Source organism: Geospiza fortis, unplaced genomic scaffold, assembly GCF_000277835.1.
Source record: "Geospiza fortis unplaced genomic scaffold, GeoFor_1.0 scaffold351, whole genome shotgun sequence".
Classification (NCBI taxonomy): Eukaryota; Metazoa; Chordata; class Aves; order Passeriformes; family Thraupidae; genus Geospiza; species Geospiza fortis.
The window spans coordinates 1,640,622-1,667,688 of record NW_005054419.1 but is presented as its reverse complement, the minus strand read 5'-3'; the positions used below and the strand labels follow the sequence as shown (position 1 = coordinate 1,667,688).

The 27,067-nt window shown below is 38.6% G+C and overlaps 1 protein-coding gene across 3 annotated transcripts in view; it reads right to left on the bottom strand.

The window, feature by feature from the left end:
• Positions 1–27,067, bottom strand: part of TRAPPC9 (trafficking protein particle complex 9) — a 442,757-nt gene that overhangs the window by 343,019 nt on the left and 72,671 nt on the right. For all 3 annotated transcript variants that reach the window (XM_005426619.3, XM_031061591.1, XM_031061592.1), the window contains one exon: positions 21,048–21,172. In XM_005426619.3, coding sequence (XP_005426676.1) covers positions 21,048–21,172 — 125 coding nt within the window. The remainder of the gene's footprint in view (positions 1–21,047; positions 21,173–27,067) is intronic.

Genomic DNA, 27,067 nt, shown 5'->3' with positions numbered 1-27,067 from the left:
GTATGAGACTTGAATATTCAGGCAAGAAAATTAAGCTCTTGGGATAATTAGAATTGCTGTTTTCATAAGGCATATGGATCAACTTGACCGTGGCAGTGAACTCAGGCTGCAAGGCAAAAAGAATTAACACTTCTACTCAAATTTGCCCATTATCAGCTACAGTTTCTTTAAAGTTTAAACACTTCCAATCTTTTTTCTAGATTTATCACAGGGGAATTAGAACATAGAGCACACATTACAACTGTGAACTTCTGAAAATCTACTGACAGTACTACTCCACATCTCTCTAGGATTTCTGCATATCTGCCAAGTGATATTACCACCATGAAGACTTTTCTCAACCAAAGTGTGATGCTGAGGACTAAAGAAAAGTCATGTCAGATCTGGTAAGATACTTCATCAAACAGAAAAATTAATGAGAGAACAAGCCTTTAGAATGAGCAATAGCTTGATTGATACCATTCCTTTAAAACATCATCGAGGTAGCTGACTTTAAAAAAAAAAAACAAAAATTATGTTAAACCTCTGTGCAAAGGAAATTAATTTTCGTTCCACTTAACTTCAGTGTCAGCTACAAAAGTGCTGTTATTCCAAGGACGTAAAAGCTTTGCTAAGATCTCAAATTAAACCTATACCACAAATTAAAACAGAATAATATCTGACTATTACTTTATGACTCTGTCCTGGTATAAATATTTGGTTAAGTAGCATTTCACAAGATCACAGAATGAGTGGAAGACACCTACAGGACTCATCGAGTCCAACTCCTGGCCCTGCACAGCACCATTCCCAACATTCCCACCATGTGCCCTGAGAGTGTTATCCAAACACTTCTTGAGCTCTGTCAGGCTTGGTGCTGTGAGCACTGCCCTGGGGAGCCTGTTCCAGCGCCCAACCACCCTGTGGGGGAAGAACCTTTTCCTGATATCCAACCTAAACCTTCCCCAACACAATTTCAGGCCATGCCCTCAGGTCCTGTCCCTCACTGGTCACCACAGAGCAGAGATCAGTGCCTGCCCCTCCTCTTCCCCTCAGGAGGAAATTGTAAATGCAATGAGGTCTCCCCTCAGTCTCCTCCAGGCTGAACAGAACAAGTGTCCTCAGCCACTACTCATGTGGCTTCACCTCCAGAACCTTCACCATCTTCTTTACCCTCCTTTGGATGCTCTCTAACAGCTTCACATCTTTCTTATATTGCGGTGTTGCAGTACCCAAACCCGTACACAATATTCAAGGTGAGGCCACCCCAGTGCAGAGCAGAGCAGAACAATGCCCTCCCTTGCCCAGCTGGTGATGTTGTGCCTGATGGCCCCAGGACAGGGCTGGTCCTTCTGGCTGCCAGGGCAGGGCTTACCCACATTCAATTTTCCATTGACCAGGACTCCCACGTCCCATCCCCCAGCTGCTTTCCAGCCTCATTCCCTACTCTGTCTGTACATCCAGGGCTGCCCATCCCTGGCACTTGCTCTTGTTGAGCCTCAATGGCTGCTGATTGCCCAGTCCATCTGTTCAGGTCTCTGTGAGGCCTCTCTGCCTTCAAGGGCATCAGTGGCTCTCCTCAGTTTTGTACCATCTGTGAACTTGCTCAGTGTCCCCTCCAGTCATGTGTCCAAGTCATTTATGAAGATGCTGAAGAGCACAGGGCCAAGGATGGAGCCCTGCAGAAGCCCATCAGTGGCAGGTCACCAGTCTGATGCCACCAGTGTCATTGTCACCCTTTGAGCCTGACCCCTGAGCCAGTTGCTCACCCATCCTATGCTGTGCTTACCCAGCTGGGGGCTGAACATTTTGTCCAGAGGGACACCACGAGAGGCAGTATTGAAAGCTCTACTGACATCCAACAAGATGGCATCAGCTGGCTCCCCCTGCCCAGCTGGGTGGGTGACCTGCTCATGAAAGGCAACCAGGTTTGACAAGCAGGACTTTGCTCTCCTGAAGCTGAGCTGGCTGTGACTGATGACTGCATTGTCTTTCAGTACCTCCCAAAATAATCTCCTCCATAACTCTACTAGGCACTGAAGTGAGACTCTCATCAAAATGACTTTTTCTCCTCAAGTAATTTGTTGCACATATTCACTTAGAAGTAAAAGAATACCAAAAGTTGCCTGAATTTATTATCATTTTATCAGATAGTCTAAAATTAATCATTAGCAAGTATCAATTGGCTGGCTGCATTGACACAAATGGTCTTGATTGGATAAAGCACAAGCTACTGAAGCCAACAGAGCTACTGAAGTTCAACACAGACAGAAAAAATAAAAATAAAGTAATTTTAAAAAATCCTACCACTGTTTGATATAACAACTTCAGAGCAAACTAACATTTATTCTGAGCTGTAGCTGACTATATTTATGGGTGCTGTGTTTTATCTCAGTCACAGTGCCATCTGGTGTATATTTATACCCTTATACATTTTAAATAGATGGTATCTTTTAGGCTCATCCAACCACCTCATGTCATCCATTAACCTCCTCCTAAGTCTGATCTGAAAGTGAGGACAGGAAGAGTTCTCCAGGAAATGGAATTATTCCAGATTTCCATTTTACATGTTCTTCAAGTGAACTCAGAAGTTCATTAGGAACAGAGTGGACTTTAAGCACTAAGGTATATGAATTTTGCTATAAAAGAATAAAACTTCTATTGCTGGAAAGGAAGAACATGGTCTCAAGAAAGAGATGAACAGAAGGGTTTGCATTTTTTTTTGCTTTTCCCTGGAAATTGGCCTCTAAAATCCAGCTGTGCAAGGACAAAGAGCACAAACTGCCTTTCAAGTCCTGCTGCTAAAGTTACCACAGCTTTCATTGAAAAAGTGGTGACAGATACATCCATTTAGTGAAGATAAATCAGTATTGATCAGCTTACTGTGTCCACATATGAAAAATTCAAATAGACTTCCCAGACTTGTTATATATTTTATCTCTTTTAACAATTTACAGCAGTTATGAGCCAGTTCTGACACTTTGATGAAAGCAGCAACATGGGAGAAAGATTTATGTTGGTGTTAACCTTTATTTTTACCCCTTCCCCAAACTTACAACAAATATTCCCATCATTATTTACCCTTCAACTCTTCCCACAACAAAATAAGTGACAAGACTGTAATACATGGCATATCTATATAAGAGGAACACATATTATACGTGGCACTGTTTTTCCTTAATAAAAAAATGCTGTATGAAAAATACCTGATTAGAAGTTAAGGCAGTATAGACAATTCCCCAAAATCTCCTGGCAGAGACACTGAACTAAAGGATTTTTATGGTCCCTTCCAACCCAAACCAGTCTATGATTCTATGCAGCCAGAAAATGTTACAGTAAGAAAGGCAGCTATTGGACATGAATTTTAAATAGACTGCTGTCTCTCCTTTTTTCTGGAATAAAAGGATTTTATGTAATATTACACTTATTTCAGGCTTTCAACAGGCATAACCAACTTTATATAAAATAAATGTGCATACCTGATGAGTTAGAAAATTAATTCATATTGTTGTTTCTTATGCTGATACCAGCTCAATTTCCAGTCCAATATCTGTTTTGTTATTAAACATATTCACATGGAATCAAGTGTATAAAACATTAAATATTACTTCAGCTGCTACCAGTACCAATAGTAACAAAATGCTTCAACCATCCCATAATTAAACAGTTGGGATGCTCAGAGAGAATAATTATTTCCTGTTTTTCTGTGGAAGACAGTGTCACAGTCCATTTAGGGAAGAACTCAGCAGGCCTGCTATTCACTGCATAAAATAGGAAAGGCTGTTGTTCAAAACCCCAAATCTGCTGCTTCTAATACTTTCACTGGAAGAAACTGCTCTGATTCCACATTCAGTTAAGCAGAACTGTTCTGAATATGTTACACAGGTCAACAATTTCTGATTAAGTTTTCTTTCCATAAACCATGCTATTAATAATTTTTCCATTATCCACTGTTTTCTAGAAAGCACTTCACCCCTCAAAAGCTAACAGTTTTGGTTTTCAAGGGTAATGCAACCTACTCCAGACAACAATGAGCTTACACAACTATTTGATAAATTGGAGGGGAAAAAAGACCCAATCTTCCCCAAGTAATTGTAATTAAACTCATCTATTCTCTTTCATTAATATTCCAGAGTGCCACAGAATCATTTTCTATTTACTTGAATGAATATTCATTAGAGAACTGAATGGAACTCGTGTCCACTTCCCTCACATGCTCATCATTTCAAACCAACTCTCATCCAGGCTGGGCAGTCTTGTAACACTGCAGTGTCCTAGCCAGGAAAGTGCCTGAATTTGTATTATTTGTATTTCTGGTGCATTGTATTGACCTCACAAGGCCTCAGGACTGAGATTTGTTCAATTTACTCTGATTGACCTGCCTGCAACTTTATTTTATGAGCTTTAGGTGCCACAAAAACTTGTCCACCTGACCAGAATGCTGTGTCTCATTTGTTTTAGTTGTGTGGGCCAACCACAACTTTACATACAGAGTTACAAGAGGTAGAATGAGATATTCAGGAAGAAGATAATCATGTGGTGTAAATAAATAAAGGCCCTGTCTGATGACAGACACTTTGAGAGGTGGTTGCAGCACAGCTGTACAAGCAAAACCCCACAGGCTGTAAATCACTCACCAAGAATCAGATAAAGAAATGCAGGTACACAGTTGGACGAAACCCTGCTCAGGGCTAACAAGAACAAATAACTTCTAACATAGGCTGATGTGGGATGTAACAAGGAACCACAGGCCAATAAAGAAAAAGTAAGGTGTAAAAACACATTAGAAAGTGCATCCTGGAAAAGAAACCACCTGTGACATGTTCCACCCAGTGAAGGATACCTCACTGCTCACAGCATGGGGAGGGTGGCCATAGCTCCTGCCCCTCTTCCTCTGCTAAGAATTTGGTGTGTGATAATTCCAGCTGTATTATTGTTCCTCCTGTAATGATTCAATCTGGACTAAGAAGGACTAAAAGGTTACAATTTCAATACTAAATACTGCATTATTACTGAAGTGGCTTAGCCATGCAAGGTGTTACCTTCTCATTGGCTGTAAAACAATAAAGTGGCACTGGGTGATTTCCAGAGGTGCCTCTCAACCTCAGCTGTTCTGAGTCTGATTCTGTGAATGATGCCTTATCAATAAATAGATGGATAAATAAGCAGATGAGATTGGAATGTTTCTTTGAACTCTCTGTGCTGTGTTCTTCTATCTGACTTTAGACTTACAGCTCTGCTGTATTTGGGACAGATAATGTTCTGATTTTTGCTGTACAGCTCCTAGTCAGTGAACACAACCCTGTAATGCAACTAATTAATTTTCCTTAATGGATTAGAACCTAAAAGTCCAAATAATTTTGTCCTTTTACTTATGTTTTTCACCCATCAGTGATGACTGATGTTCAATATACCTTGCACTACATATTCTCAAGACTTTTTCATGTACTGGTAAAAAATGCCACAGGAATGCTGCAGTTCACTCAGGAAAAACAGAAAGATGATAACACAGCTAAAAAACCACAGTTTGATGCTGAAAAACGTCTTCCCATTTTTTTATGTTTCAGAACTTTAACCCTGAAGTTCTTGGATGAAAAATGGCATGGGGCAACTCACAATAAAATGCAAAAGTAGTCTTCAAAGAGAGTGCACTGCCCTGAACTGGACTAAGGTCCTGAAAAGGAGACTTTTAATCCAAAATTACTGTGTTAAGATTCTGGGTCTTCTGCAGTTCTCAGAAATATTTATGTCAAGAAAGAACAGTTGGCAAAAGTCAACCCTTAAAGTGCACTTTTATAATAAGTGAAAAATCTATTCAAAATGCCTTTCCTGCTCGATTCAAGCTGAACCACTCCAAGCAAGTGCCCTATCACCAGCCTATTCATCTGCCTGCCATTAACAGCTTGTTGTAACAAGAAATCTCCTCTTGACAAGAGGAAGTTACAAAATTTCATTCCAACTGTGACATCCCAACCACTGCCTATCACCTCCCCTTTCATGATTAAAACATTCAGCACAGAACCTCGGGGTAAAAATTCAGTTCACAGAACTCCAACAGGGTGAGGTTTCATTGAGGTTTTCAGAACTTAGCAGGAGAAAGTGAGAAGAATCTTTCTGCATTTATAGACATCCATGCAGTCTCTTACTCAGTGGAAATAAAACAGCCCCACATATTAAACAAATAATGGTGGCTGGTTTTAATGCCATTATTAAGTTAAAATCAAACAGGAACACTGGAAGATGCAGTCAGGTTGCAATTGAAACAGATTTCTGAAAATAAACAGGCTCAAATGCTTGACTTCAGCTTTCACCTAAAGAAGCATCTTCAAAACTAGCACATTTTCAAGCATGTGTTAAACAGAAACAGCAGCAGTCAACTTTCCATTTTAAATGAACAAATTTGTAAACTTGTTTGGAAAGAAGTAAATTAAGAACTGACAAAAATGACAGCTGAAAGCAGTAGAAAGCAGTCACGGTATTTTTTTTTCTAAATATAAATCAAGTAAGACTGAAATATCTTCAGTTTCATTTATAAAAACATGTTCTATTTTTCTTTTTTTAAATCTACCTACTTGTGTACAATTTTAACTGGCATTATTCCATTTAAAATTGTTTTTCATACTGCTGAAGTTATAGTTCTCTTTTTTTAAATCTCCATGTTTATATACTATCTTAACTGGCATTAATCAGTTTAAATTTTGTTTCATAATGCTGAATGAATTAATTTTATCTTGCAGTTTCCAAGTTACTTGTAGCTTATGTAACCTGAGCCACAGATCAGAATACTAAAAGCACTGATACATACATTTAGTGAATGTATACATTTTTCCAGGGAATACAGGATGGAATTATATAGAGAAAAAAAAAAAAAAGAAGGGACACAACAGGAGAATGTGAAGGGTACATCAAGCACCCCTCTCGGCTTAGTAACCAGGCAGCCTTCAGTAACATTCCTTAAAAATGAGCAGCTCCATATCCCTCTGCTGCAAACCTAAACATTTGTACTCACTCAAGTCTCTTTCCTGTGTGCTCACAAAGCGTTTCTTGCTTTGGGGTTTTCTTCCGGCAAACTCTGTTATTGAGTGTTTATACCACAGATCTTCAAACATTTGAGTAACTGAGGGGTCTCACTAAGTGTAGACTACTTGGTCTTACAGGCTTAGCCTGGGTGCTAAATAAATGGGAATATTTCAATTCTTTTATGTAATGGAATCTAAGAAAAATGATCTTTCTGAACACTTTTCCATATTATTCAGTCTGCATATTCCCAAATTGGTTTAGTGCATTATAGTCTTCAGTTTTTTGATATCTTAGAAATGTACAAATTCATAAAGGCCTTAAAACTGGTAATTTCAGTCTTTTGCATTAATGGTATTCAAGACCCAACAGATCAAATACTTTCAATAGAAACATAAATGTGTCTGCTGAAAAAGATCTCTCTTCCCTGTTATTTCTGGAGTTTTCCCGTCCATTTTGTGGTACAAACCTCCAACACACACATACACACACACACACACAAAAGCCATTTTATTTAAAATACACACTCCAGTATGTGGGATATGAAAATAGACTACTTTCCACAGAATATGAATCCACAAATGAAACATTTGCATGTATTTATAAAACAGGTTTACCATTCACAGTACAATCCACCTTGTGGATATTTAATTAATAGGAGGGAATCATATTTGTACCATGTCTAAATTTCATTCTTGAAATATTAAATTCGTATCAGGAATTCCTGCTTAGATTACACTTCAATTTCTTAACTTAAATAATGTCCTGTTCCATGTAGGCAACAAAGCTTTTCAATTTCCAACAGTCATTTTTCTAGTCTCCAAAATCTATCACGAGTTGGTGGTAGGACAGGCAAACTCCAGGTTATAAATCACAGGGAATATAGGTATCCTGTAAGATTTTATATTTGCAAATACAATGAACTCTCAGTCATGCATAACCAACAAGCAAAAAGATAATTTACGCATGCATTCTCTAGCAGTAACTAATTATTTAACTCAGCTTTATCTTAAACCATAGATTAATGGAAAATAAAAATCTATTTAAAATTGAATTCTCTGTGAGGAAATGTGGGGAAATTTCATTTCGGTGGCATATTAAATAAAAGACTTAACTTTCAATCAGATTTCTTTAAAAGAGGTTCAGATTTCAGTAAGAAAGAAAAAAAAAAGAAGGAAAAGAAAAAAAGAAACCACCAGAAGTTGCTGGGATGCTGTGATAATTTAAGCTGAATTTTATCCAAATAGCAGACAAGTTTGGGTAGGACATAAGGATTAACACATTCAACACTTGCCAAGACTGCCACAACAATGAAATGTCCTCTTGAATTAATTTCAGAACAGGTGCATCCCTACACTTCCAAGAACGATTCCAGCAAGATCCAGCTTGGGGAGGTCCCGTGACAGGGATGGGCAGAGTCCCCCACGGGGATGGGGACACTGCTGGCATTTTCACATTGCAGCCACAGCAGAACTACAGCAGTTTCAGAGCCTTAACTCCTTCTTCTAACTCCCCACATGAAAAAGTGAAAACCTCCTCAGGAGGAACCAAGGGAAGCGATGCAATCAAAAGGGGGAACACTGACAATCCCCTTCTGTTTATTTGCAGCTAAATTATTTTGTTTATATTGCTGCTAAATCTCTAGTTGCAGAAAAAAAATCTTAATTCCTTCTAAGAGGTCATAGATTTGTTTTCACTCTGCGCCCTGAATTTCATTAAAGATGCAGGGTAACAATTTGTAATAAATTATATGATCATAAGCTGATAGAAAAACCTGAAGAAGTGGCACTGGCAGACAATTAGGGAAATTCCTGAGACAGGAAAAAAAAGAAACCACACCAGCAGCAATCACAAATATTTTAAAGAACTTGGATATTGTCATAGAATGTAAAGGAAAAGGCAAGGAACATTCAGATTTCAGAGTTTTTCCTGGTTATTTTCTTTGCAGCCTTAGTTATTCCTACTGATTGCTGCTGAGCTAAAGCAAGGATAGGCACACAGGAAAACAGAACCTGAACTGAATACAAAGAGGAGATGAAAAGCACCATCCTGATACCGTTAGTTCACAAAAAAGGTGTATCTTTGCTTCATCACAGATAAAGCATTACTCAAATTGGGAGCTGTGTATGCCCTGGAGTCAAATATGGACAAAAACCACAGCTATTGCTAAATTTGTGAGAATACCAAAAAAGCCTTTCTTATTCTTCCTGTCTCAGCAATTTTGGTCACTCTGTCTCTTAATAAAATGTATTTAGCTATAAAAAAATGTATTACAGAAAAAGAGACATACAGATATTCATCATCACTTCACATTAAAATTAATTTAACAGTAGGCCTGACACAAACAATCTATTCTTTCAATTTAGAATTCCCTAGAAAAAAGCTCAGAACCTGGTGTTTAGGCTAAAAATTGAAATATTGAAACTCCACATTTCATCTTCTCCATCATTTCAGAGCAGCCTCTCCAGATCTGAACCTACTCCTCAAGTATTAAATGCTGCAGAGAAACTCTGAAACTGTAGTGTCTGTTTTTCATTTAATTGCTTTCAAATCAAACAGAGCCTGAACAAAACCCACAGACAAACCTGCAAGGAAATGCATTGCACTACACACAGCATAACATGGAAAACACGGTTTCAAACCCGCTGCTATTCTTTAAGATTTTCCCAATTCATAAAAGAGCAGGAAAATGTAAACCAGCAAGCTGGTGATGCAGAGAGAGAAGTATGGAAAATTTCAGTTTATCCTGGGTGATGAGCTAAAATTCATGGCTTATTTTTAAGGATCGGAAAAATAAAACGCCCACCACAACTCCAAACAGGTAACCAGGCAAATTTAAGGAATACATCTTTAAAGCACAGGAGCTAAATGATCAAAATAATCTGTACCTTCCTTCAAAGGAATGCAGCAAGAGGGGAAAAAGAAGGGGAAATAAAAGATAGCGAAGCTGAGAAACTGTGCTGTGATGCAGAGCTCCACGCTGCTCCAGAGCCAGTCCTGCCTCTTTCTTTAGGTTAGTCCAAGGCCAACTCCTTGGCCTGGCTGAAAAAATTTTAATGAACAGTTTCACTGTTCTGGAGATTTTAACCATTTGAGCACAAAGGATGAACAGCTCCTCACTTTGTTTGCTGCATTCTGAATTTTTCAACTCCTTCAAAAAAAAAGTTTTCTTCTCTCAGAGACCAAGTTTACAAAGGACATTTTCCATTGTTTTCATAATCCTGGAACCTGCAGGTCTTGGTGTCCAAAGCAAGTTCCACTTCTAGAAAATTCAGACTCTGCTGGGAAAGCACAGGGAGCAGTGGCCAACCAGGCTCTCTTTCCTGAGATACACAGAAAGACTTTCTAACTCTTCTGAAGGCAATGAAACCTTCAGTCACTGAGACAAGTGCACAAAGTTTTTAGTTCTTTTTAGCAGGGACATGAGCCTGATAAGAATCATAGACCTATCAATCCAAGATCATCAAGTCCAACCTTTCAACAAATATCACCATGTCCACTAAACAGGACCACAAAATGCCACATCCAGTCATTTTTGAACACTTCCAGGGATGGTGACTTCCCCAACTCCCTGGGCAGCCCCTTCCAGTGTTTCACAACTCTTTCAGTGAAGATCTTTTTCCTAATACACACTGTGAGTGTTTTGAAATCGGGAGATTTTGTTGCTCTGAGGAAGGAAGGTAAAAATTAAGATGCAAAATGAAAATGTATCAGTCAGAATCACAGACAGACTTCCATCCCCATTTGATGTTCTACATATCCTTAAAAAGTCTGATGGTCATAGTTTGATTTTTTTTCTGAGTAAGATGCTAGCCTGTGAGCTGAACAAATCAGGCAAAGAGAGCATGAGCTGAGCCTTACAGACTTTCACACATTAGGCTGGTACAAGGTACTCAACAGATGGCAAGATTCCTGAAAAACACAGCCAGGATTTTGTACATGGCAAAGCAACAGTGAGTAGAAAATACTACGAGAGATGAGAAGAGACAAAAACAAAAACCAAAATAAAAAAGGCAGAAAAGCTTCAAATAGCTCATTAAATCATATTAACAAAAGACATTTCTAGACAAAAGTAGAAACATGTCAGTGTTCCAGAGGAGGAAAATCAATGACACAGACTTTGCTCTTCTGATGTTCTTTGTGCATGGGAGACACTCTGCAGGTGTCAGAACTGATCTGGGCCCTTTCTCCTGTGCCGGGACAGCAGCAATCAGAAGTTAGTTATGGGCAAGCAGAGCTATTTGAGATTCCTGCTCTCAGGCTGTCCTTCTGGAATTATTTTCCATACATTCCTCACTGGAGCAAGCTGGATATTATAATAATGGACATTAGAGAAATGTCAATGAATTTTGTCCAAAATACAGAATGTGTTTTTTTCTCAAAGCAAAATTATTAAGTTGATTAAGTTGACCTGAATTCCTCCTCCCTTTCTCTTCCAGCCAATATTCCCTAAATATTTGTTCCTGGAATATAAAGATCCCTATTTATGCCTTCCTGTTCCTTGTGAGATTCAGTACACAGATCTAGGAGAGTCTGGTGTGATGAACACACAGCTCAGGAACACTCTGGCACTGCAGAGTGCAGAAAACATCTAGTTTTGCACACTGTTATGTCACAAATTCTGATTTTCAGGGGGAAACAGGGTCCCCTGTATACAGTAAATAAAGGGAGAATGTCCACACGTTCATTGTGATGCCTTTTCCATCAGGGACTTCTCAAAGCAAGTGGTTTTCACAAAGGAGGTGAGGTGAGCAGAGCTGCCACTACACAAACATCTGAGGATTGGGTTGTTTGGGTTTTGGGGAGGGTTGAGTATGTTTACTCCACAGAAATCAAAGTTACTATTCAAAGTTATTAGTAAAATACAGAGTTGTACATGCTCAAACCTAGGGACAGTTTTTAATTTCCTCAACTCACCTCCCTTAATTTGAACATCACTCCCAGTAATATTCACTGAAGTGGTATAGAACATGATAATTAAATTATTTCTACTTTTATTAATTTTTCAGTTAAAAATCTAACAATCTCCCACAATTTCAACTCCATTCCATCCAGACTTGGAGATCATAACCCACACCTGGATACCAGGTACAAAGAACAGTTACAATTCAAGCTATTTTACTTCTTTTGTGGTAGAAAATTTGCCATGGTGAAGTTATGCATTATAGTTGCATGGCAGTACCATCACAAAGGAAACCCAAAAGGTCAGCTTCAAAACTGAAACATTAAAAAAAATGTTCATTATAATTCATAGAACTTTCAAACTTTATAGAAACACAACTTCAAAAGCAAAACCAGCACTTCAGGGGCAATCATCACTGAGCCGTATAATAGTGAAGGAAAAGCAGTGTCCTCCTTCCTTCAGAATTTGACATTTCTGTCATACACAAAAGTGTATGACAGAAGTTCCCAATAAAATTCTAAAAATAATTGGTCCCACATTATCTCATTTATAATAAGTAGAGAAAAAGGATACCTAGGGCAGAAGGCCTTTATTTGCTTTAAAATCCAGTGGTGGAAATTGAAGGTAAGACGAATTAGAGCTAATGGTAAAATGCATTTTTAAAAGGCTATTTCACCATTACAGGAACTGCTGTAAGGATGGAGAAAGTTTTCTGCCACTGAAATATTTCCATAAAATTGGCTAACTTCCAAAAATGCCTGCTTCAGCTCAGAGTTCTTCGCTTGATGCTGAAACCTCTGAGGTAAATTTATCAGGATCAGATCAGATCGATGATCAGTACAAAGTTTTCCACCAAGGCTACAAGAATAGATTCCCAGCATCTGGATAACATTCCATTTTTTTTATAATTCCAATCATTTGTAGCTATTCCCCTCATTATTCTAGCCTGGAGCACCTATAGTCTACAGGTGATTACTAAGCAAGCAGATAAACTCAGGGAGAGGATGTGGACTGCCAGCAGCACTGCACTAACCAACAAGAGGTAGAAAAACAAATAAAAAATAACATGGAAGAATTAAAACAAAAAGACACAGACAGCTGCCCATAGGGAACCAGCACGATGCGAGGGGCAAAATCCAGAAATGGCTTTTGGTAAAGGATCAAGGGTCTGGGCAAAGAAATACTCATATTGAATTCTCAGTGAAGAATGCAGGATTTCAAATGATTTTTTTCATATTCTTAAGAAACAAGATTACATCACCTGTTTCTCACCCTCTTACTGAGATGGAGCATTTGGTGGTTATTTTGACAATATTCCCAACTGTACATCTTGTGTGATCTTGGGCAAGTAATTTATTCCTTGTTCTGGACTCTCAGCTGCTGCATCAAATGGCAGGAACAGTAATAATTCTTTATGACTTGCATTTAATAGTAATAAAAATATTACTTGCATTTGCAGAGTATCTAGCAAAAAATTAGTAGAATTTCACATAATGACTCAAGAAAATTACTGAAATGGACTGTTCACCTTGCTGGGCATTTGATACAAAGATATAACCTAGCTGAAAGTAAACCTGATAAAATTTAGACACATTAGTTACTGCCATGAAGCAATCTAGAAGCCTCCTTGCTCCAGAGATTTACTTTATTACAAAATATGTATTTTAATTGCTTCTTGTCATTTGTCTTTTTCTCTTCTCAGACTTATTTCAGCTAAACCAATAATGTTTTAAGAGCCCCAGGTTTAAAATTAGCAAGTCATTCTGAGTCCTCCATTCTTACCAATCTGCAAAGTGTGATGTATTATGCTCACTGTATTTAATAACTACAGACAGCTGAAGCACATCCAAGTCACTTAACAGTAATATTTAGACTAATTTATCATCAAACTACACACTTCTAAGTGGTGCAGCAAATACTCCACACAAAAACAACATGCACCAGTTTAAAGGATAAATTTCCAAATGTAATATTCATAGTACTTTTGATCTTCTCCTACCAGAGAACATGCTTTTTATTCCATTTAAACACAAGAACATTAGGAATTTAATTGACTCTGAGATTACACCTACAGAAAATCAGGTCTAATGAATCATAGAGAAACATCTAAGAAATGACACTCTATTTGATCAACACCCTCAAATTCCTACACTTTCCCCTCTTCACATAACATTTTTTTCATCACCTGCTTTTCCCTCTCTCATATCATCAGTCACTGCAATTCACAGCAAGATCAGCAATTTAATGACAACACAGAGAAACCAATTTCATAAAATGACCAACAAAATTTCAGCTGGATCTGTTTATCTAACACAATATTAAAAGCTGCATTTATTCCAGTCTCAGGGCTTTTTTCCTCTTTGTCTTACAAAGAATTTCCTCTCCTCTACTTTTGATAGTTTTAGATAATTTTCATTGCTTGGAAATTTCAGCATTTTGAAGTTAATCTTGTCCTACTCCCCCTAACAAAGACTTAGCCTCTGACTGATCAATGACAAATTTAGCACATCATCATTATTAGTACTAAATTAAAAAGCTTGAAACACACTTGTGAATAAATTAAAATTCTCTTAAGCAATCCCTCTTGCAGAGCTTGCTGGGATGATTCTCCAGTCACCTCCCTCAGTGAAACAAAGTTGGTAAAGCAGATTCTGAGGAGCCCTTTCAAAAATGCTTTGGCATCAATTGCAGCCACCACAGTCTGCACTTCCCATTTCTTCTGAGCAAAGCTGCCACACCTGACCCACCCTTCTGGAGTCCCCACAGTGATAAATTGCTAAAGTTCCTTCTCTTTCTCATACTCCTGGGGAAGGCAGCTATTAAAAATGCCACTTCTAGCTAAACAGAACACTCACAGTCTAAAGATTTTACTTTTCTTTTATCAAGATGCTTTTTATCTCCTTGGCCAGCTGCCCAAAAATCAGAACAAAACTCCAAGCCTTACTATGATCTGCCTCTATGATTGAGGAACTGAAAATATTAAAAAAAAGAAGTTATTTGAAACATTAAGAAACTGAACTTGCCTGCAGATTTATTTATTTATTCTCAAATGGAGAGAAAAAAACACAATGTTTATCACAGCCTGCAGTACAGCTATTCTTCATTACTTGTCAATGCACTGAGTTTTGTGGGTAAAAGACCACAGAAAATTATTAAATCAATAAAATCTATGGAATTTCAAAAATAGTCCATCAAACATTTGGAAAGAAAACATTATCATATGCAGGATGAGCAATATTTAAATAAAAATTCAGCATGAGACTGAAACCAACTTCAGCAGCAAATGTCTGGATCTACAACACAAGCACTGTAAATGTGCATGGGTAAGAACCAAGTAAATAAGGCACCTGAACTAAAGAGTGGTCTTTGATCCAAACCCTGCCTGACCTCCCTCATCTGTTCTCATTAAAAGAGGAAAACTAAACATGCAAGAACTTGCAAGCGCAAAATTAATGTTAAAACCCCAAAGGGATTCTGAATTTGTGACACGTGACCATGGAGCACACAGCAGGTCACACTCTGAGAGCTCCAGGCTGCAGGGGCTCTCTGACCTCTGGAAGAACATTTTGAAGAAATTTATCACCTAATGCAAAAGCATTCACACAAACATCTCAGTTTCTCATTATTCTTAAAATTTCTTACAGAGCTGACTGGACTTTCACCACTCTGATCCAGATATTTGTTCCAAACCTCCCTCCCTCCATGTCAAATTTCCAGCTCAGCAGGTCTTCACATGAGCCCATCTTTATTATTTCTCCATTATTCTAACCCAGTCAACTTCCCCTCCTTTTCTCCCCTCACTTTCTATGCAGCCAATCCCCTCCTACAAAAGCCAACCTAAGTATTGAGATTTTCTTTCCTGACTTATCACAATGTCATTATGGATGTGACCACCTCCAGCTGGTCCCATAAGCTCTGTTTATTGTGCTGGTGTCAACTTTCATTTCTCTTTGTCCATCTTTAGACAAGAAAGAGATGAGTGTGGTTTATACAGGAGACTGCACCTGCAGCTACTCCTGATGAGAGGTTTGTTTGGGTATGAGCAGGGTATCATCACTTGTTTTCTGAGTGACAATGAAGGAAGTCCAAAAAAAAGTGCTTTTGACAGGCAGACAGTGAATCCATCCAAATTTTTTCTACTAGTACTTTATAAATTTTTTAATCCTCCTTTCATGTCAAATAAAATGGGAAAAATAGCAAGTTCTGAAACATATTGCATTGAAATTGTAGATGCTACTGTGCTAATATTGAATGTAAAATACAAGAAAAGCTGAATGAATTGAATTTATCCAAATCCAAGGGGCAGTAGGGTTTTTTCCACCCCTGGCTCTAGGGAATAGATTTAGTCAAGTATTTTCTTAATGTTCTGAATTGCAGTCCCCTCTCGAGCACAACAGCCTGTTCCTTTCTTGAGAGACCAATTCACAGAAGGAGAGGAAGAGGAGTGGAGAGCAGAAATTGTGTGGAATACTCAACTATTTATAGAACTCCAGGGAAGATAAGCAAAGCTGAACGGGGCAGGGAAGGAAAGCTAAAAGCATTTAGGCCCAGACTGCTCAAAAATTGCCAGCTTTCATCCAGATCCAGATCATAATCAAATTTTGCCAGACAGGTACCAACTGCCAAAAACCCATTTCTCCCTTGTTTTTGCAGAATGACTCTATTTTTATAATCCACTTTATCTCAAAGAAAACTGCAGATCTTGGCCAGGAAGGCAATAAAAACCACCTTGCTGACCTGGCAAGGGTTGATGTGGCTCACAGCTCCAATCTGAGCAGGCTTCAGGACATGTGAGTGGCCTTCTGGCACTCACATCACAAACTGTCAATTATAAAAAATAAGATATGTATTATTTTGATTAAAATCAGATTTGGAAGTGAAAGAGCTTTGTTTATTTTTTATCTTCTACCATCCTGAAAGTTATTAGGGAAAAAGAGATAGAAACATAAAACTTGACATGTTTAATATTGAGGAGAACTCAGGGCCACAGAATTTATAAGCATAGTAATGAATTCCAAAATAGGACAGCATGGAAGTACAACATCTAAACTGGACTATATGTTTGTGCCTAAGATCTCATTCCTATATTCACATTTCTTCAATGAAAAGTGATCTAAATTTCAGTTGTGTTCTATAGACACAACATCTACTCTAAAGCAGCATCCAAAATCATTTTAAAATTTAAAAAAATCCCACTTGTTCTGTTTAAGGGCTTAAACTTAGAATAGATATAATGTTTATGAATAAAAGGAGTTAGAACTTAAAGTATTAACAATATAAAGTTTATCCCTATTAGCAGCACACTTTCAAATAGAAGAGTAAAGCCTGAGAACTGAATAGAAAAAAAATCCAATTAAGGCCTGCATCTCATCTTAATACACTGCTGAGTAAATCAGAAAAGATACATTAAAGACAGTGTGTTAAATTAAATTAGCTCTACATACTGTATTTTAACACTTCCTACCATTTACAGAGAGTGCAGGAACAGAGCAGTTTTATGAGAGTACTTAAACCCCTCCAGCTTCTGCAGCTGAATCTCCAGAATTACAGCTCACATTCAGGATGCAGAAGGAAATTCTCCTGAACAAACAAGTCTCAAAACAAATAAAGAAGTCAGCCAAATCCCTTATAAATTATAAACCAGCCCTGTCTGCCAAACAACTGCCCAGTAAGTACTGGGAATGTTTAACAGTTTAAACCAAGGTTTTAAAAAACTCACAATATGCTTTCAAAGTTTTCATCACCGAGCTAAAAGAGTTCTCCATTTCAACTCTTCATTTGGGTTGGACTGATCGCTAAAGCTCAAGTCCATATGGAATAAGGACTGAAGTGCCAGTTTGTTTCTTCCATCTGACCACACCACATAATCTCAGCTTCCAAGCATGAAAAGCAGTGCAGAATTCCCCAGGTTCAAACTGACACTGTGTTTGCTGAGAGATTACGGCATCTGGTTACATTTCTCACTGCAGCTTTTGCATGAAGACATAGAATAGTTGAATATCTGAACACACTGCAGTGTTACTCAAAAAGTAACAGATTCAGCCTCAAACCTGACATTCACACACCACAGCAATGGTGAAAGGCTGAGTTACCCTAAGCAGAGTAATTCATCCTTTCATGCAGATGCACCTTGGAACAACCAAGGAATTTAGACAAGGCTCAGCACAACAACCCAGCACTGAACAACAGAAAAGAGTATCTGAACATAATATTACAGCCTGAGATTCCATTCAGCTTGAGGGTATAAGCAAGCTTTATGATGAGGTCATAAAGCAATTTTTACACTGAATTTATGAGCTCGTTGTTACAGTCATTTCCAGAAACCAGTGACTGGTTTATTAGGAGACAGCCTACAGCAAAATTGGAAACAGAGATTGCAGAGAAGCTCAACTGCAATATCAAGACTGAAGCACAAAATCTGTAAGGCAAACAAGTAGGGAGGGAAGGTTTAAGCATGAGGCTTATAAATATCTGAACAAGGACATTTCAGAATCAGCAACACGAGAAGCATTGATTTACACTCACTTTCATTTGCAGAAATTCACTTTTATTTGAAGATGAGCTTATGCACAGCATGCAGGATTGAAAAATAACCACTAGCCCTGAATATTCACACCAGACCCCTATTGTTAAATCATGAATAAGTGACAGCAGAGAGTTTTCACCACACATACAAATTGTTTAAGATCCATCTTGCTTCTTAACTTAAAAACTCCCACTTGCTTCTTACATTAGTCCTTGTCAAACCACTCTAATTGGCACAACAATAAAGCAAATGCAACCCAGAGCTCATCCCAAGCTGCACTGGCAGGGACAAACAGCCCACAAACCCAGATTTGTTCTGCTGCAACAGGGAGAAACTCAAGGATCTTTTAAGGAGGTTCTAGGGAACTGAAAAAGGTTCATAAATATCAAACATTTTGAGACTCAGCATCAAAGGGAACCTTGAATCTCCTCTCATGTGCAGATCCCAGCTTGTTTCATTTCAGACAGCAATGTCTGAGCAAAAGCATTTGACAATGAACATAATTCATGTACTCAAAGACACCCAGTCTAAACCAGAGAGACTCAAATCCAAAACTACAGCAAATTCCTCAAAACTCAGCCAAGAAAACTGGACCACAGCACATGCTAATTATATCTATAAATTCTTAATTGACTGGATTGTTTACAGTAACTCCCTGTTATCTATGGTTTGGAATTTATCTGGCTTTCATTTTAAACTATTGGTGGTTCCTATGCTGCTTCCTACTAAAAAGTAGTGTTAAAACAGAAGTCACAAGCAGAAATCCACATTATCACAGAATGACTGCCTAAAGAGGCAAATACATCTCCTCACTTATAACAGGTAATTTTTTCTGGTTATTTACCCACTGCCCACTATGTCTGTCCATGTACACAGAGACTTAATTATGTGCATAGCCCACTGAATCAAAAAACATTTTTAGCATAGTTCAAAAGTATTTTGAACTCCACAGGCATTTTTAATCCAAGCAGATCCAATTATTGGTTTATAGTAATTTAACTGGGACAAACTCCAGGCATGCTACAGATGCTGTACAGCAGTGATGCTCATCAGGCTCAGGACACAGAGACATTTACTCAGCAAAGAACTTTTTGATGCTGTTGGAATGTGCATTCCCTACTCAACATAGTTTTGATCATCTCAATGGTTCTTCTATCACAAAATACCAATTAAATCAAAATTCATTCCATAAAGCTAACAACAGGATCCAGCATGTGCCTTCCCACCACAGTTTTTCTACACATGCTGAAAACCAAGTTTCTGCTTTACACCCCTTCAATATCCTTCTAATACCATCACACAGATCATTGGGAACCTGCAACTTCTTGGTTGCCAGGACAACTGATTGACAAGCAAAAAGTGCACCAAAATGCTTTTTTCTTTTGTACTTGGAACAAAGTTCTGCATTTCTAGATTTTTTAGTCCTATCTTGAAGCAACACTCCCATTGCCACCGTGACTGAGAAGTGTCTACAGGTCAGACATTCCACATAAAGCTCTGAACTTAAAAATTAATGCTGGACATTTTGTTCACTTAAATAGCAAATTATTTCCTCAATCATGCTCATTTATATTTACAAACAATTGGGAGACACCTTACTATGCCATAAAAAACAAAGGCTTTAGTAATTTTGCTAAGACATTCCCTATGCTGCAGAATCAATTGATGATGAATTAGCAGTGCTAATGATCCAAAAGAAACACATTTACAAATTAACAGCTTCACCTGTTTATTGCTCAGATAGAATTGTGAATATTCCCATTGTGAAGGAATCAAATCCACAGGCAAAGCAAGTCACTGAGAAAAGCAGAGCTTGTGTTTGCTTCTCAAACACTTGTGAAGCCAAATTTTGCCACATACAACACTCACTCTAATTCCTGACAGTCTGAGCTGATGCAGAACATGGATCTGTGCAGGGAATGTATCAAATACTGCACACAACAAAACATTCACCAAAGCTGCGAAGAGACCAATGATGTGCTGCAGTCCATTATTTACAATCTTTGTTATTTTCATCTCAAATTATATCTTCAAATCTGGCCATTATGAAGCTAAATTTATTTCATGCTCTAAACAACAACTTTACATCTCAACAGGTAAGATCTGCCCCAGAAAAGCAAAGAGCAGCTTAGGCCAGGGCAGACTCTGGGTAAGCACAGTGCAGCTTCCACCTACACAACTCTTCTTCCACCTACACAACTCTTCTTCCACCCTGCTACTTTTCTTTACTTTTCCTTTGACTCTCTCAACTATTCTGTTTTATTACTTGTATGAACATCACTAAAAAAAACACTGCAAGAAAGCCAAGAATTCACAGAGAAGCACCTTCCTACAGAGTAAATAGCTTGAGAAAGCACCATGAGGTGAGCTGACAGCTCCCCCAGTACACCACAGGGACCGCCAGCTCTGCAATTTCCACTCTTAGCCTGATCTTTCTTCACCTTTTTTGTTTGTTGGCTCTAATATAACAATCCAAACACAGAACATCAAGCTGTGCTAAAGGAAACCAAAGGGAAATATTTATGAGACAAGGAAACCTTTGTTTTTTAATCACACAACAAACCATAGCACAGTACAACTAAAAAACCACAGGTTTTACTTATTTTGATGTCATTCCCCTACCTTGACGTGACTGAAATCACCAACTTTGCTGCTTTCCTGGGGATTAAGAGGTTTGGTCTCCACTCTTGGTTTGACAACCTGCCTGAAAGGACTGGAGAGTGGGAGTCCACTGACACTGATTCCATCTGGAAAACAGAACAAAGAGAATTACTTTTGCTTGTCTCATGCTATGTTTTGTTCCAATTAATTTATATCTTATTATCAAAGGGAGAGAAAAGACACATAAAGTGATATTAACCTTTTACACAAAAAGACAAAACAAAAGACAAAGATTATTTGGCTGTTTCTCCCACGACACCAAAAATAATCAAACTTGAACACACCAAAAACTTGGTGAATATCATGGGGAAGGACGGAATCTGCATTTGAAATAATCACGACAGAGATGTCAGGTTAATAATATAAAATTAGTTTTAACATTTACAGTATTAAAATAAAAGTTTGTGGTTTTTCATGACAATGTGATCCTATCAGCTCCTTAGGATCCTTAAATTAATTTCTGGTACAAGGATTTCTTTTTAAAGTGTGTATTGTGGAAAATGACAGAAAATAGAGATGTCATGTTTTGTACATCTACTAATGCAAAAATAGTTAAATAATTCTCGTTTATAAAGGAGGCAGAATGGAAACTTAAGGTTTCCATTTTAAGAATCAACAAAAAAGCTTAAAAATACCCTGAGAGGAATGTCCCCAGTTTGGTGCTTACTCCCAGTCTGGGTCCTGGCACACACAGGATGACAAACATACAACTCAACAACTTAACAGCTTCTTTACTGCCAACAAGGTGTAACTTGAAGGTAAATAAATGCACTACAGCACATTTGGGGTCCTCAACCCAAAAACTCTAAGCACAAATTTAAAATGTTTGAAAATTACTGCTGAATCAAAAGAATTAGAAGAACAAGAGAATTAAAACAAGCAAGCTTTAACAAACAGTAAAAATATATTCACTATTTGTTATTATTTACATCCAAAGAATAGAAACACTTTGTTCCTTGATGCTGTGCAGAGCAACTGCAATCCACAAACACCAACTAAATACAAGCAAAATCTCATGTATAGCAGCAGAGACATAGAGCTGAACACATAGAAAACACCAAATGTTTACACAAAATCCAAACAAATTTCCTAAATTGCTCCTATGAAATCCAGACATGTTGAGGATACATTCCTCAAAAGAAGAAACCATAAGAACAAGATGGAACTTGAAAGGGGTTTTGCTTCATTAAACTTCACAGGTGTCCAAAGGAGAAAACAAAGGGAGTATTCCCATATTCCCTTACCTGCAATTTCCTTCACTAAGTAATTCTTAAATGCACCTTAGCATTGAATAAATATCCTAAAAATATTCCAGCAGTTCCTGGGGGAGAGCAGGACAGGAGGTGAGAGCACCCTGCCCATTCAATGCAGCAGGGCCATGAACAGGACAAAACACAGAATTAAATACAGAACTACATTTGATCACAGGCTTTGAAAGCTGCTCTTTCAAAATGAAAATTAGAAGTTTTAATTGAGGAAAAATATTCTTCTCCAACTGATGAATGATTTTCACTAGTTCTATATTTAGAACAAAAACTGACACTGACTGGTGCATAAAATTGCAAATTAAAACATGAAAAGAACCAAGTATGAAAACCTGCATGGCATTAGTCAGATTTTCCACCTTTTTATATGGCATGAGCTTTATTTCTTTGAGAGAAGAATAGAGAATACCTAAAACAACATCACAGAGATACAGCTAATGCCTTTCTTAATTACTTTATCCTTTAAAATCCCATTTTATTTTAATTTCTACAGTAGAGGGGGAAGAAAAGACAATAGTTTAAACATTTTCTCTGGAAAGAAGACATTTTTAACTCTCTAATTTGTATCTGAAAAATGAGGTTTTCTAGCAAAGGAGACATCAGGATGAAAGGGAAGTCCAAGGTAACTTGGTAGTGGTTTCTGTCTCAAGTCTGTGGCACTCTCACAGAGCCAGTGCCAGGCACTTTGTGATGCTGCAAATGACTCAGCCCTTCTCAGCCTGGACTGCTCAAGGCAACTTCTCTGCCAGAGGACAAAAAAATCATTTTCTACCACAAACAACGATTTTTTTAACTTATTTTGTTTCTTCTGTTCTTTGATCAGGCAGCAATGGGAGAAAAGACCTTGCCCAGCTCCCCTGCAATACATTTAATAGCCAGAATGGGGGAAACTCTGTTAAAAACCCTGCTAGGTTGCAGACCTTAATGATGGCAGGAGAAAACATTGAGCACCAATGAAGCAGTTTGCCAGAAGTTTTACATTATTGATACTTACCTTTTTGAGATTTCATACATTTTATTTTCTCTCATGAAGTTTAGAGAGATGAAGATGCTAAATCCTCCATAGTTTCCTTTTGTCAATCCCTACTGTCAAACATCCTGAGCAGCCTTGTACTATATAAAAAGTATAATTATCTTTCTACTCTGTCCAGAAATTTTCCTAATTTCAACAATCCACACTGAATATTTCCATGGTAACAGCATATGACCAACACTTTTCCCATGGTAACTGCAAAAACACAGCTTGCCTTTCCAACATCCCAGTCACTGCTGTCACAACAGAGCAAAATCTCCTACCAGCATTTCCTCTCTCCTATCAAATGTTAAGTAAATTGTCAATTTAACTTCATTAGCCACTTTCCCAGCAAACTGCACAGAAGAATCCCACAAAATTTCTTACTTGAATGAGGGAAGTGCATTCAGGGAGTTAAACCTGTGGATTTACAATGAGCACAGAAGGAAGGGGTGGAATGGGACAGCTCCTGGCCTGTGTCACACTGTGCTGTGCAAGGACCACTGGCCTGACCCAAAAATGGATCCACTTTTCAACAGGTACATCACAGCTATGGAGGTCCCAAACTCCACAGCAAGGAAACAATTTAAAACTGTTCCAGTGACATCACAGAGGATGGGATTCTGAGGCAGTGTCAGGCAATTCCGTGTCACACAAAATGGAAACTGTGGAAGGTTTTAGGCTGGAGTGCTGCTTCTTTCCAGGAGAATTTCATACAATCAAACAGCAGTGCAGACCTGCTTCCTGCAGCTTCCTCAAAGCAGCACAGGGACCCTGAGAGGGGCAGGAGGAGGAGGAATCCCAGAATTATTCAGGTCAGAAAAGGCCTCAGAGATCATCAAATCCAGCCTGTGACTGGACATCACCACGTCCAGAGCCCGAGTGCCACATCCAGTCCTTCCTGAAACACCTCCAGGGATGGAGGCCCCACCACCACCCTGGGCAGCCCATCCCAGGGAGGGCAGGAGGGGCTGCTGGCCTGGAGCAGGATCCTCTCCTGCAGCCCAGGGATGTTTCTGGGGGGATTCTGCTCCTCTGCTCTGGAGAGATCCTCCCCAGAGTGTTTTGCCCAGCTCTGGAGCTCCCAACATTGAAAGGATCTGGATGCTGGACCAATTCCAAAGGAGGCATCAGAGATGCTCAAAGGGCTGGAGACAGGCTGGGAGAGCTGGAGCTGTGCAGTCTGGAGAAGAAAAGGCTCTGGGGAAAACTCAGAGCCCCTTCAGGGCCTAAAAGGGATCCAAGAGAGCTGGAGAGGGACTTTTTGCAAGGCCATGGAATGGTAAGACAAAGGGGGGTGGCATCAAACTGACAAGGAGAAATTGTTTATGCAGAGCATGATGAGGCCCTGGCACAGGTTGCCCAGAGAATTTGTGGATGCCCCATCCCTGGAAGTGTTCAAAGCCAGGTTGGACAGGACTTGGAGCAACCTGGGATAGTGGAAGGTGTCCCTGCCCATGGCAGGGAGGTGGAATGAGATGTTCTTTAAGGTCCTTTCCAATCCAAACCATTCTATGATGCTGTGTCACAGAACCATAGAGTTTTTGGAAAGTACACAGCTTGATCATAATATATGCCACTAAATGCCACTTCAACCCATTTGTTTGTTTTGTCAATTCTTGCCTGATTGAAATTTCAAAACAAAAGTCTCTTGGTAGGCAATATCTCATAAGAACACTGTAACAGCTTTGAAGTACTTTAAACGTGCAGAAAAAGAGAAAAAAAAACTCGAGACAGGAGACAGACTCTGCTTCCTCCACTTGAATGTCTTTTCCTTTTTTTTTTCCTAGAAAAAGAGAAATGTATTCTCATGATGTGTGCAGAATTCTAGAAACTTGCTGTGTGCAGCAACAAAGAGCAGAATAACACCAGAACACACAGAGTTTGAGGCAGTATAATCACACTTCAGGTGGGCACCGAGATGCAGCTCCTTCCCTCTGTCAAAAATGTGCTCAGGACCATCACAGGAGGGAGCCCAGGCAGCAGCACTCCAGGCAAAGTTACTGGGAATGCAGCAGCTCTGCGGCTCAGCCAACATGAACCAGACTTGAGCTCTTCTTTGAAACCCCATTACCTTTGAAGACAATAATTACCAATAACAAATGCACTGTAAGCAAGGATTTATGTCCTGAGGTTGTTGAACTGAACTAAAATTGGAAGAAAAATTTACAATAAGGGTGAATGCAATGAAAGAGAACAAATGAAGTGTAAAGAAGTTCATGACAAACACTAGAGATTATGTATGCAGATTACATTGGATGCTAAAATAAAGTGCCTCAGCAAAGGAACAGTATAAAAGAATGGCAGGTTTATTGGCCTGTATGTGCCAATAATCAATTTATTGTTATTTGCCTCATGTCTGTCTTAGTTATTTACATTGTAGAGATTTGGGTGTAAGCTCTCTGTGTATTTGTGTAGTGGCTGGAGTACTATGGCACTTAGATACTGTTAAAAAATCCCACCCTCTATGAGTCAAATCACTCGACAAGATGATTTATCTGATTTAAAGTGCAGAGGGAAGAGAAGAGGGCGCCTTATCTTCCATAAGTACTAAAGCTGGAATTCAAGAAGAATTCTGTAGCTCTCAAAAAAATAAAGAATATTTTTTAAAGTTCCACAGTGATGAATTTATGGAGGACACAGAGGCATCTGTATTTTTAAAAAATAGAACAAAAGGAGAAAAAAATCCTCATTTACTCATTTTAACAGTACAACCAAACTGGCATCTTCAAACTGCAGAGACAAAAAAAAAAATCTTAGAAATGAAGTCACTTCAAAAGAATACTCAGAATAATTAAATGTAATAAAGGCTACCAAGCAGAGTAACATGGAAATTATAATACTGCAACATCTCTGAGGACCACATCATCACCATCAGTGATACCATTATCCTAATAGAGTCCTCCAGGCTACTTAGTTTCTTGGAAGAACTGTCAAGAGAACATTTAAATTCCAAACCAGGTATCATTCAAACAAAAAAAGAAAAAGGGTTTTCTGTACTCTGTGTAAGTGCAGGGACATTTTAAAGCAGATAAAATCTGGCCATTAAAGCAGAAAAACAACAAAGGGAGTATGAAAAATACACTGGTCTTGCATACCAATGTTAAAAAATATTCAAGATTAGTGCTCCTAGAAATATGCTATTATTGCTCTGCAACCTTTTTCCCCCTGGAGTGATGCCTTCTGTTGTACCTTTCATATTTTCCAGATTCTGTACTGCATTAGTTCATAACTCTGAACTTCATATAAAGTGTTAGCAAGTTCTCCTCACAGCTGTCAGACAAAACAATCCTTTTCCAGCCCCAGAACCAAGGACACCATTGCAGCTTCAGGCCCAAAAAGCACAAACAACAGGGAATTGAGGAGAGCAAACTGGGAGGATGGGATTTCATAACCTGAAGCTGTAATTGGACAATTAACCCCAATGTGTAAATTGGCCAAAACTTATAAAAATGTAAAAACTTGTGACCCTGAGTCCATCTTGGGTGGAGCCAGGGCCAGGTTCTTGCACTGCCCAAGGTGTGTCCTTTAAAGGCCTTTTTAATAAATCCCTGTTTTATTCCTTTAACACTGCCTGGCCTCTGTTCTAGGCAGCCTCTCCAGGCATCAAGAGAAGGGAAGGAGAGACTTAAGGCACAGATTTGCTTCTCTGTCAATGTGTAATTAATTAGTTCCTTTGATGAGTTTATGAATTTAAATATTCT